General features: G+C 34.6%; 1 protein-coding gene across 2 annotated transcripts in view; it reads right to left on the bottom strand.

Moving 5' to 3' along the window:
- LOC149771381 (U3 small nucleolar RNA-interacting protein 2-like) overlaps positions 1 to 12,998 on the bottom strand; it is a 61,856-nt gene that overhangs the window by 12,772 nt on the left and 36,086 nt on the right. For both annotated transcript variants that reach the window (XM_089948526.1, XM_089948527.1), the window contains exons 8-11: positions 12,078 to 12,170; positions 9,310 to 9,410; positions 2,914 to 3,048; positions 1,670 to 1,732 (exon numbers count right to left, since the gene is read on the bottom strand). In XM_089948526.1, coding sequence (XP_089804652.1) covers positions 1,670 to 1,732; positions 2,914 to 3,048; positions 9,310 to 9,410; positions 12,078 to 12,170 — 392 coding nt within the window. The remainder of the gene's footprint in view (positions 1 to 1,669; positions 1,733 to 2,913; positions 3,049 to 9,309; positions 9,411 to 12,077; positions 12,171 to 12,998) is intronic.

Here is a 12,998-nt window from a genome sequence, read left to right as displayed (position 1 = left end):
TTACCATAAATCCATACATTTTAGTATCAATCAATTTTCAATGATTACGTTGATCTGCAACACTTAATACTTCATCATGTAATATTTGCTGAAAAAAAGATATTTATTAAAATTCTGTCTCCTTGCCAAATTTGCTCAAGTTTTATTTTAAGGACTTTTCAAGCATCTTACCAGTTTTTCAAAGAGTATTTTCCCAGAATAAGATACCAACATTCCAAGCTGTATCACTATCTAGAAAAACTGTTAGGAACAACTAGACTGTTTTGGTTCCAGTGAATAGTCACAGTTCTTAAATTCATGATATTGCTGATTCTTTTTTTTAACATCATCCTTTGCTGAACTATTAATAACACCTGATGGCAGAGCATCAGTGATAAAATGGTGGCAGGGGCAGTGAACCTTTCACACAACACAGTGGGTCAAGATCAAGAGGCCTCACTTTTCATCACAGCCCCATACAACGAATGCAATGTGATAGCAGACAAACTTGCATTTCTTTTGTGTCTTGCTTTTCTTGAGACCAGAGAGCACTTTTTCCCCATGCTTGATCATCCAATATCTTGTCACACTCCTTACAGGTCACCTTTTTCTTGGCTCCCTTCAAGACTTTATACAATGGCTATTAAGTGGGTAACATTTCCATCTGGCATTTGCATTATCAGTCCAATTACAATGCCACCTATGCAAAGGAATAAAACTCATTCCAAGAACTTGTAGCATCATTCACCAAGCCAATGTTATCATCTGATACTCTTTTTTTCAATTTTTTTTAAAAGGAACTTTCTCTTTAAAACTGCATTTCAACAATATCGTTAATATGATTCTGATTAAATTCATTAAGGTTATACAGACTTTCAAGTGGTTTTTCAGAAATTCAAACACTTTTCAAAAACAAAACTCTTTTGAAATCCTAGGACTTTTCAAGGCAACCCTATGAATTCAAAGGCTTTTCAAGGCTGTGCAGGCTGTTTTATGATTTACACATATAAAATTGCAAATTCTTACCATAACAAGTATTTAGATTGGTTAAAATCATATGTGACACAGAAAACTCAAAGTTATTAGAAAGGAAATACTTAAATATTCATTCGCTTTTCATGTGTATATCGACAAAATGTTAAACAATGGTTAAAATCTATTTCTCTTTATTTTTTTCAGAGTCCTTATTACTTCTATAAATATGTGTAACTGTAATGACTGAACTTCATTTCTTACTAGAATCATGAAGCCATGAAACTTCAAAATCAATTACACGCTATACATGAATAGCCATCATGTGTAATCAATTTCAAGCTTTAAAGTCAATTACACATCAATCATGAATGACCGTCATATGTAAATAATCTGAAGCTTCAAAATCAATTACTTACTAAACATGAATGACTTTCATATGTAATCAATTTCAAACTTTAAAATCAATTACACACTATACACGAATGACCTCATATGCAAATAATTAAAAGCTTTAAAATCAATTACATACTATACATGAATGACTTTCATATGTAAGCAATTTCAAGCTTTGAAATCAATTACTATAAATGAATGACTTGTGTATGCAATTTTAAGCTTCGTGACTTCATGAATATGAATTTCATGAACATGAAACCTGATCAAAAATCTCTGCTGCATTTTTTACATTGCGCTTAAAAGTTTTATCTGTACTTACTTGTCATCAGCCCCAGACAAAAAGTTACTCTCATTGATCAGTGCTACACAGTCAACAGAACCCCTAAAGTAGAGAGAATATCAAAGTTACAAACGACCCCTATTCTTATGTCATAAACAATACAGGTCATACAATATTTCAGTCAGCAAAAAGTATTGAAGTACTGGAAATCAAGGATTTTTTTTTGTGGCTGCTAAATTTCACGACTGGGAGAGGGGGCAAACATGGAAGCAGTGTTTAATGTTCTTACATCAAATTTTCTAAAACATTTAACTTATATTTATTTAATTGCACATATACAATATTTATGCCAACCATATGAAAACTCTATCTGCAATGGGTTCATCACAGACTGCTCTGCTCATCATTATTTGCTCCAAAAGGGCCTTAAACAACGGAACTTGTATTGGGAAACCAAGTCTCGATAAGAGAGGCCTTTAGTGGCCATGTTTCCTCTAAATAATGATGTTGAATACTTGAAATTCAACTTCCTCCATGCTTTATAAAAAAAGAGCAACATCCATGAAAAATATATCAAGTTGATTAAAAGGGGCAATAACTCTTTCCAAAACAGACTTGTGACGAAAGCCATAAAAGGCACATATAGGTCTATGAAACAAAGTTCACATGAAACTCCACCAGAATATGTTTAAAGGGTTTTTCGCTCACTAATTGCGAGCAACATTCCAAGTGTAAAGACAAGAATTTGCTTGACAAGGCACCTAACGCTGTCCTGAATGGAGTAGAAGACAAAATCATAAAAGTTGCATGCAAAATCTGTTAGACAATATTCATGCCAAATCCCATCGGAACAAGTCCAATGGTTCTTGAGCTATACCAGTTACAAGCAAAATTCCACATAAAGACATGTCAAGGGCTACTCTACCTAAAATGGAGTTGACAAGACAAAACCTAAGAAAGGCACATCAAGATACGAGACAATGTACAAACCAAATTGCACCGTAATATGTTGCAAGTACCTGAGCTAATGTCGGCTATTACAATTACTTTAAATCAGTCAAAATTGGACTTGAAACTATGAAAACTTAAAAAGTACATGTTATAGTAATTCACCTATCACATGGCATTTAATTATGTGCAAGGATTGCAGAACTATGGAGGTTGCAAGCGTGAATGGGCTGATGGAAAGGCAGATTATGTGCTTCTTTTGATGTGCAGTCCATTCATGCAAAGAAAGTTAATTAATATTTAATATAAATTTAAAAATAAAAAACTTGGCTTACACATGTCCATGAAAAACCAGCTGTGACTCTTCAACCACTTTCCAGATACGTACACTTCCATCTCTACCTCCAGAAGTGATAGCTCGATCCCTTGTCAAGCTGTCAATGCCTGTTATACAGTCTTGATGACCATATCTGCAATGTGAGAAGGGCATTTAATCACAACTATGGCATATCTCAATTAATTCTGCAAGTTTGACCTCTCAGACTTGAATCCCAAATTAATTGAGGGGATGTACAAAGCTTTTGAGAACATTAGCAATATTTTTCCAAGGCACTACATGTTTTTCAACACATTCTGATGATATAAAAAAACATTAAAGGCCCTCATCAAGAAATATTTCTCTTACTTTTTTACAGCCCAAATTGTTTAACTTTTACTGAAAAGCAATCTGAAAAAAAGACTGGTTTATGTTTGCAAATTACAACAGATACGATGAATTAATTTATTTCCTGTCAGGAAAGGTAAAGATGTCTGCCATCTTTTGACTCAAAGTTTTCCTACTTTTGACAGGAATATTCATTTTTGCACATCATAAAGAATGGCCATAAAAGTCGGATTTCCTTTTAATATTATAAAATGAAGCCATAGCATTTTGATTTCCTTTGCATATTAGAAAGTAGAGCCACACAAGACTGATTTCTTTTGCACATTATAATGCAAGGACACATACAATTGATTTCTTGTTCATATAACAGGTTATACAAAAAAACAATATGCTGCTTAGTTCATAAACACATAGGCCATGAAACAATCTGATTTTAAACTGCTCTAAGTACAAGAAAGACAAATTTAAAATGGTATAGCTGAGTAAAAGTCTCATGTGCTAGCCCAGTCTGAGTATGTTTGTTCTATGATGTGGCTACTCTTCATGAAAACTGTTCCAGTGCATAAACGTAGAAGGTTGCCAAATCAATAGATGAAATATTCTTCAGGCACTATACTGTGACTGAGTCAGATTTTATCTTCTTCCTATGTTCATTGCTCAAAAATGAACACAAACTTTTGTTTGGGATCACTTTTGTCAGTAAGTCACAAACTGTGTAATGCCTATCCCAGATGAAGATGCTTGAAGGAAGATAGAAGCATTTCCTTCCATTTTCTGCGATAATGGTCAGGTCACTTCTGGTTACCAAACAGTTTTGTTATTGTTTAAACTAATCAGAGGGAACTAACTGGGTGCTGACGCAATGGTTCAACATTTCACCAAGAGGTTTATAAAACCTGTTTTGTCATGTGATGTAGGCACTGCATGCTGGCAGGAGACAATGACATCAAAATGATGTTTTTAGCAGCCAGCAGCCAGTTAAATGCCTGTTATATATAGTGTGATCCTGCTATAGCAAGCTCCATGATAACACGAATTCGGATATAACATAGTTGTGGTGTGACTCCCGAAATTTCATATACATGTATTTTTCTTGTACAAAAAAAAATCTTTCTTAAAAGTACGGGAAAAAAACGTAAAAAGTTTATTATCATTTTAGGGAAGAGATCACGTATGAATAATACAAGACAATTGTGGTGTGGCTCCTGAAATTTTATATGTATTTTTCTTGTACACAAAAAGTAGTTTTTTTCTGCTTAAAAGTACAAAAAATAACGCATAAAAAGTTTATTCTGCGATCATGTAAGTCTTCTCCAATATCACAAACCTGGATTGTTTTTCCTTATTGGCAGCAAGATATACCATGTGGCGATTTTTTTTTATTGGCGACATTGTTGGCTGTTTAAACTTTTATATACAACCATTGGTTTGGAGTGCAGAAATTCAGAGGTCCCATGAAAGAAAGACGCAAACTGGATATAAAATGCACTGAAATTTATCTATTGTTACATAAACAAATTCTTTGTCCATATTGACAACCATCTAAACAGTGCATTGTTATATCATAATCCACTTATCTTAACATCTAGCACAAGTACTGTATGTTGTGAAATATCTGCCTTTTTGATGTTGACATTTCTGGTAACAGAGATCAACCACACGAGGCATTATCTTGTAATCTATCTTTCATCGGATTTTGACCGCTCGGTAGTAATTAATATATTTACAAAGACTGACATCTGTATGTGGATGGTAAGTAAAATTCCTCTTCTTTTCACTCAGAATTAAATCCTTCAGAACATTCACATTTTCTGTAATAATCCCTGTCATCAGACCAGAACACATGCATCTCTATTGTCCGTTGACCCTTTGTTAATTTTCAGATGCATGCATGCATCACACTGCTACCACAAATGTAAAAAAAAATAAAAAAAAATAAAATAAAATACATCTTACTTATTGGTTTATTCAATAGGCATGGATGGACAGTAACTAGAATAGTCCAAACGATGGCCAATTCCTTTTTAAAAATGCACCCAGATACAACTGTTTGCTGGAATTTCAAAGGAAATGGAATACCTTTGAAGCACTGATTGTTATGCAAACATACTCAGCAAATGGAACAAATGGAGCATGTTTGGTCATTATGTTTTCCCAAATGTTTAAACACTTTCAAGCCTCAAAACACAAGAGAAAAGGTGTGCAAGCTTATTTCCTGGACTTATAAAAAACCCTAAATTTAACGACTGCCCCTGGGTCATATAATACTGTCCTTTAGCCTAAGAGTGTCAGCACATGATTACTTTAGAATAATATACAGACCTGCCAACCCTGACAAGTCCGTCTCAGTAAGGCAGTTGATTTTTTTCCGTAAGTTTGACCAGTTTTCAGTAATGTGTAACAAAATACCATAAACTGTTATTGTAAAGCTGGAAAATGTAATTGAAAGTTCGGTATTCGGAACATACAGCAATGATAAACATTATGTTCAACTGAAAAGTTTGTAAACTATGCGTAGACTTTATTTACCAGTTCCAAACCCTATGGAGCTCAATGGCTTGTTGCTATCTCTCAACTTGATGTAATTCTTGGAAATTCTTTTTTTCCATTTCACAAGATGATGACAATCATATTTCCCGCCATGAGTCATATTCAAATTCGCATGTGATGTCCAATAAACGTAATTGTGTCCCTTCCAGCTTTTATTCACACCAACTGAGTATTCCTTTTAACACTTTTCAAGAGGCTTATTTCCCCTTTTGTCTTAAACATGCTTTGTTTGCTGGACACCATTTAAAAAAAAAAATCAATGATCAACAGTTTGCTCATGTAGACGCTTCACATGAACAAATATGTGCAGTTTAAAGCATCTGACATGCTGCTGTAAAGTTAGTCTGGTTCCCTGACCAATTTCACTACTTCTAATATGAAACACAGATCCAAATCAAACACGGATGAACAAATTTTCCGGAGTTTTCCAGCAATGATCATTTTTCCACAGTTTTTGCTTGTATGCTGTAAGTTTGTATTTTCGGGTAAATTTCGTAAGACTTATGGCAAAATCATAAGAGTTGGCAGGTCTGTAAAATATACAGAAGAAATCATACTTGTATGGCCATATTTTAAAATATGCAAATGACAGACTTACAAGGCCATTATTTTATAACACATAAACGATAAGACTTGTATAGCTATATTTTATAATATGCAAAAGAAATCACATTTAAATTACTATATTTTATAACACACAAAAGAAACCTACTAATATGGCCATGTTTCATAAAATGCAAAAGAAACACTTTATGTATCAAAACTATTTTACTCCAAAAAGAACACATTTCTTTGCATAAACATATTATTTCTTTCAATCTGTGACAACAGTAAATAGTTTTTTATTCTCAGAGAAAAATATGTAAAAGCATCATCATAATCTCATGCGGCCTACTTACCATTTGTTGTTGTTGTTGTTTTTGGGTCTAACACAATTTCTCAGTGCAAGATAGGCTATATATGCTGCCCATTATTAATGGTGGAGGAAGAACCCAGGGAAAACCCTGGTAGGAGCCACTGACTCACAGGAAGCTACTGGCAGCTTTCTCACATATCCACATTGGCCAAGCCCAAGACACAAACCCAGAGAGAAAGAGGTGAGAATGCAGTGTCTGGTAAAGGTGAGCACTTTTGACCACTTGACCATATTGCACATAGTTAACGTCTAAAGTATGATTTCTGAAAATTTCTGGTGCATTACTCCTTTATTATTCCTAATATAAAAATACATGTATCAGATTTGATGACTACAGCCAACAGTTTCAAAGGAACTGAGCTAAATACAAAAATTAATGTAATTGCTGGACTAAGAAAAGTAGGTCATGGCAACCTATATGCCCACAGTAAGCAGTAGGAATACACATATAAAGTTTCATGACTGTCCAGGTAACAGTATGAGAGAAATTGAGGTAAATGCAAAAATATATAATTCCTGGAGTGAAAATGTAGGTTTATGTGACCTGTAGATATAACAGGGTCAAAAGAAATGCAGCTAAATGCAAAAATGTCACACAACCAATGGTACATAAAAAGTTGATCACAGCGACCTACTTTTGCATGTGGTGAGTAGTATACTCCAGGATGAATAAATCAAAGTTTCATGAATGTATATACAGTGAAGTTAGAGAAACTGAGCAAAATGCAAAAACTGAATAGTGACACCAATTATTTCATCAACATCAAAAAGTGATCCGACTTGCCTATACTTTACAGGCACGTTAGACAAAAGTACTTGCCAAACTCAAGACTGACACAGATTTAAATACCACAAATTAATTTACTCTAAATATCCAAAAGTGAATTTTTCAAAATTATGCTTCGAAATTTGACCCTTTTAAGAGTGGGAGTGTGATTTGGATTTTTTTTGTAGCTTTAACAATTTTTCAGTCATACCGCTACAATGTCTGCATTGTGACAGTTTATAGTGATGTCCAGCACTAGGGCATCATGCTGCAGACATGTAGCATGATGTCCCACCCAGTCACATTATCCCGACATCAGGCTGACCAGTCCTAACACTAACTTCTTAATGCTGAGTGCCCAGCGAGGCAGCTGTTAGCACCATTTTTATAATTCTTTGGTATTATTTGGCCGGGGTTTGAACCTGTGAGGCGGATGCTCTAACCACGAGGCCACAGGAGCAGTCCCCTTTTAAGAGACCTAACAAATAATAGAGCCTTATTTCATGCCTTTCCTGTTTTGTTAAGAATGTATCAGTATTTGAATGCAGTTATTATTCTTGTCCAAGTTTCAGTACCAGACCACACAGACCAGGATTGTTTCATTCATTCTGTTAGTAATATTTAGTACCAATCTTCTACTCTCCCATCTAGCAGTGAAATACACTATTACTTTAGCTATCAAGACAATTAAAATCATGATTGTACCATGCCTACTATATATATTTTTGTTTTGTTTTTACTCAAGGGCAAACTTTAAGACCATGCTGAGTTACATTTACACAGATTTTCATGGTAACCTTTATGCAGAATTTCATTTACGAAAGATATAGAGGGTCTGCCCCAGTTGCCACATTTCATTTACAGAAGATGTAGAGGGTCTGCCCCAGTTGCCACATTTCATTTACAATAGATGTAGAGGGTCTGCCCCAGTTGCCAAATTTCATTTACAGTAGATGTAGAGGGTCTGCCCATGTTGCCACATTTCATTTACAGTAGATGTAGAGGGTCTGCCCCAGTTGCCACATTTCATTTACAGTAGATGTAGAGGGTCTGCTCCAGTTGGCACATTTCATTTACAGTAGATGTACAGGGTCTGCCCATGTTGCCACATTTCATTTACAACAGATGTAGAGGGTCTGCCCATGTTGCTACATTTCATTTACAGTAGATGCAGAGGGTCTGCCCCAGTTGCCACATTTCATTTACAGTAGATGTAGAAGGTCTGCCCCAGTTGCTACATTTCATTTACAACAGATGTAGAGGGTCTTCCCCAGTTGCCACATTTCATTTATAGCAGATGTAGAGGGTTTGCCCCAGTTGCCACACTTTCATTTACAGTAGATGTAGAGGGTCTGCCCATGTTGCCATATTTCATTTACAGATGATGTAGAGGGTCTGCCCCAGTTGCCACATTGAATCCTAATGTGCAAGCAGGTTAATGACTATATCATCAGTTCTACTGATTACCTGCAACAAACTGCAATGACCCACATAGGCTTGTGCATTATGTGATTGCAGATCTGGGTCTATGCAGTCTGCACTTGGACTCAACTTGTGAGTATATATGGTACAAAATAAATAGTGACTCTCTTATGTGAGATCTATTTGTGAATCACCGCAGTAACCAATGAAATAATATATTCTGACTTACTGTGAAATGAACAGAGAAACCAATGAAATAAAATATTTTGCCTTACTGTGGAAAGAACACAGAAACCAATGAAATAATATATTTTGACTTACTATGGAATGATCACAGAAACCAATGAAATAATATATTTTGACTTCCTGTGGAATCAACACAGATGCCAACAAAATTCTATCTTTTGACTTACAATGTTTCTATATATGCTCTTTCATCCACATTCCAAATCTTAACTGTTCTGTCATGGGAAGCACTAAACAGCTGATGTGTTCCTTTTCTAAATGCAAGACCCTGCAAAAGAAATGAGGATAATTAGTGCCAATTTATTTAAGTATTTTTTTAAGTGTACTGCACTTAACAACAAAGTCTAGCCACCTGGATATAAAAACTTTTAGAGTTAAAATATTCTAGAACATATTTTGTTTTCATATTTATGGGTGAGTTGTGTTTCTCTCTTCTCCAGTTAAAGAACAAAAATTCTGCAGAGTGCTATGTTTCGCCTGCTCAACAATGGCATAATCCAAAAATCGTGCATATTCACCATTGTACAATCCCAAAACCTTGCATATCACCATGGTACAATCCCAAAACCTTGCATATTCACCATGGTACAATCCCAAAACCTTGCATATTCACCATGGTACAATCCCAAAACCTTGTATATTCACCATGGTACAATCCAAAAACCTTGCATATTCACCATTGTACAATCCCAAAACCTTTCATATTCACCATGGTACAATCCCAAAACCTTGCATATTCACCATGGTACAATCCAATTGCAAGAAAAGAAGACAGGAAGAGACATGATGTAATATGACCAGACAGATGGACTTGGGTAACACAACAAACCCTCCTGAATACATGTCTGATATATAAATTTCTTACTCTCATCCAATTTTAAATCATAAATATATTTTCCATTAGTGTAACAAGAAGCCCAAGTACACTTGAGATTGCTCAGCTGTTGACATCTGGTTAATAGTCAAACACTTGAGCAACTGGCTAAGAAAATATGGGTCATTAGGGTGATTTCTGTTGAAACTTTATCCAGTTATGTTCATTGCCTATGTTATTAAAACAATAATTTCAAGGCTTCTGAAGCTTTTCAAAAATCTTCATCAATAATTGATGGCAGAGCAGTATCCTTTGTCCAAATCTGAAAGACCTCTTTGCCAGGACACTATGCCAAAGCTGGTCATATTCTATTTTTAGACAAAGCTGTGCAAACGTTTTTCCACATTTAGAGGTGGATTGGAATTATTTGTATAAATTTTAAAGCACTCTGTGCCAGAATACTCTCTCATATGATAAAAATTTGGCTGAGTGGTGTTTGGAAAAAGCAGTTTAAATGTTTCTCAATTTTAGTAGCGGTAAATTATCAGATTATAGTTCAGTATAATTTGCATAAATCTGAAAGGTATTCATTCCTGGATACCTGTTATCAAGATTAGTCAAATTGTATTAAGCAGATCTAGAGAAGTCATTTAAAGGATTATCTATTTATTTATTTTACTAACAGCAGTCACATTTTATGCTGGATCAGCATACCTGTACAAATTTGAAAGGCTTTCATGCCAGGATACTTTCTGTCACATGTGGTTAAATTATATTCAATACATTTATTAGGCAATCATGTAAAGTTATTTTTTTGTGCACATTAGCAAACAGTCCTCCACACCAGAATGTTTTCTATCAAATTTAGTGAAATTCTGTTTGGTTTTTAGAAGCCTTTACAGTTTTTCTAGTTTTAGTACCAGCAAACACATAAGGAGAATCAGAATCAGTTGTACAAATTTGATAACTCTCTATGATTTGTGTTCAGTTTAGTCAATTTCTATTCAGCAGTATTTATTAGGTCAAATAAAGGTTTTTCTATTGCTAGTAATGGCAACCTTATTTGATGGGGTACTGGCATTAATTTAATAGAACCTGAGAAGTCTTCATACCGTTACCAGGATGTTTTCTGCCATACTGTTACCAGGATGTTTTCTGCCATACCGTTACCAGTATGTTTTCTGCCAAAACTGATCAAATTCTATTCAACAGTTCTAGAAAAGTCATTTAAAAGGTGTTTTTTTTAATACTAACAGTGACTTTTCCACTTTTAATAACAAGTGGCCACATCTGAAAGTGGACTGTCACAATTTAAAGAAACTCTTTCCAGGATGATCTTATCAAACATGACCATATTCTATTCAATAGTTTCTCAAAAGTAATTTCAAGGGGTTTTACTATTATTCATAATTGGCAGCCATATCTGATGGCAGATCCAGCATTTGTAAGCTATTCATGCCAGGGTGTCAAATTAGGTCAAATGAGAAGTTTAAAACAGCAACTGCTGACACAATAGTTGCAAAACCATAAAAAAAAGACATGTGACCTATTTACATAACAATTACCTTTCACCGATATTACTTTAAAGCATTCATGTTTTACTATGAGAATAAATATTTCAACACGATACTTTGTTTTAAGAGGTGTCATGTGACTATTGCAACATTCTTCTTCACTGTCATGAATTAAGTGTAAGCAAGGTCGAATTATGCATACAAATTTCATGTATGAACATTCTATGATACTGAAATACACAACTGTATTAACAATCAATTTCACAACAATGTTACCTATTCATTATTTCAAACTCAGCAGACAAATGTTCCACGTAATAAGAAGTCGCAATAAGTGATCCCCAAAATACATTTAGGTTCCTGTCTATAACTTCAGACTCTCAATACTCTTTTCACTTCCTATCTGTGCTATCCTTTCCTGTATATAAATGCAACATATAAATGTAATTTATTTTGCCAGTTCTCATGCTGACCATTATGTACTTCCTGATCTGTACTCTCATATTTAGAATATAAAGTTTAATTTTTGTCCTTCAGTTCCTTTGGTGATCATTATATACAGATTTTATGTAAAATCTTGCCCACACCAAAACAAACATGTACTCACAGATACTGCATCCCTATGGCCTCTGAATGTGTGTAAATATTGGCAGGTGTTTGCATCCCACAAATGGATAAGCTTGCTCCTGTCACCAGATACCTGACAAAAATAAGCCAAAGATCACAAACTCTAGAATAGTAACAATAACTGATTGTCCACGTGACTTTCACAATAACATATAACGGTCATTCTTTATCTACACTTCCCTACGCAATTCAAAATATATGATATAATTCCACCAACAACAGTGCATATGTGCTAAAATCTCCAATCTGATCTTGAAGTAAGGAGTCCACATCATAATTAAGGCAGGAATTATACAGTATAATGCAAATAAACATGGAAAAATAAAGCTTAATGATACATACATAGTCAATAATGATTAGACTCAAAACTACATTGGCTAATCCCATGTCGATCCTTAAAATGGTCTCGTTATCCACATTGCATCTGGAATGTGACTCGTGTAAGTCATTGTCACATTGTAATAGGCACTCTTTCAGCCCTAAAGAAAACCCAGTAACATGCTGCATGTCTCCTGCTAGTCTTGATTTCTTTCCCTTCAGTCCTTCACTTTCATGCATATCCATCACTATCGCGCTTACAGGGTTAGAAGTGAAATTACATTTTATAATTTCTGGGATTTTTAACATTTTTTCTTTCTTTCAAAGTTTAAATTTTTTGAGGTTCAAGACAGCATGCTTCGAGTTTGTTTCTAAATAAAAATGAAACTAAAGTAAAAATTAGTAAATAATTAAAATGACTGGATGTCTTTAATTTGCATAATCTGCATGTTTTCTCAACCCCTATGCTAGCCTAATGAAAAACCATGTGCAAAAAAGGTATTTTTGTGGAGTCGGGGTTGACCCTTTCCTCATATTTTTAAGGTCTTTTTTTAGGTTAAATGGGGCAAAATTTTGAAATGTT

This window comes from Sinohyriopsis cumingii, unplaced genomic scaffold (assembly GCF_028554795.1).
Source record: "Sinohyriopsis cumingii isolate HCF-2022 unplaced genomic scaffold, ASM2855479v2 utg001887l, whole genome shotgun sequence".
Lineage (NCBI taxonomy): Eukaryota > Metazoa > Mollusca > Bivalvia > Unionida > Unionidae > Sinohyriopsis > Sinohyriopsis cumingii.
Note: the sequence above shows the minus strand (reverse complement) of the source record. Positions and strands in the feature narration are given on the sequence as shown.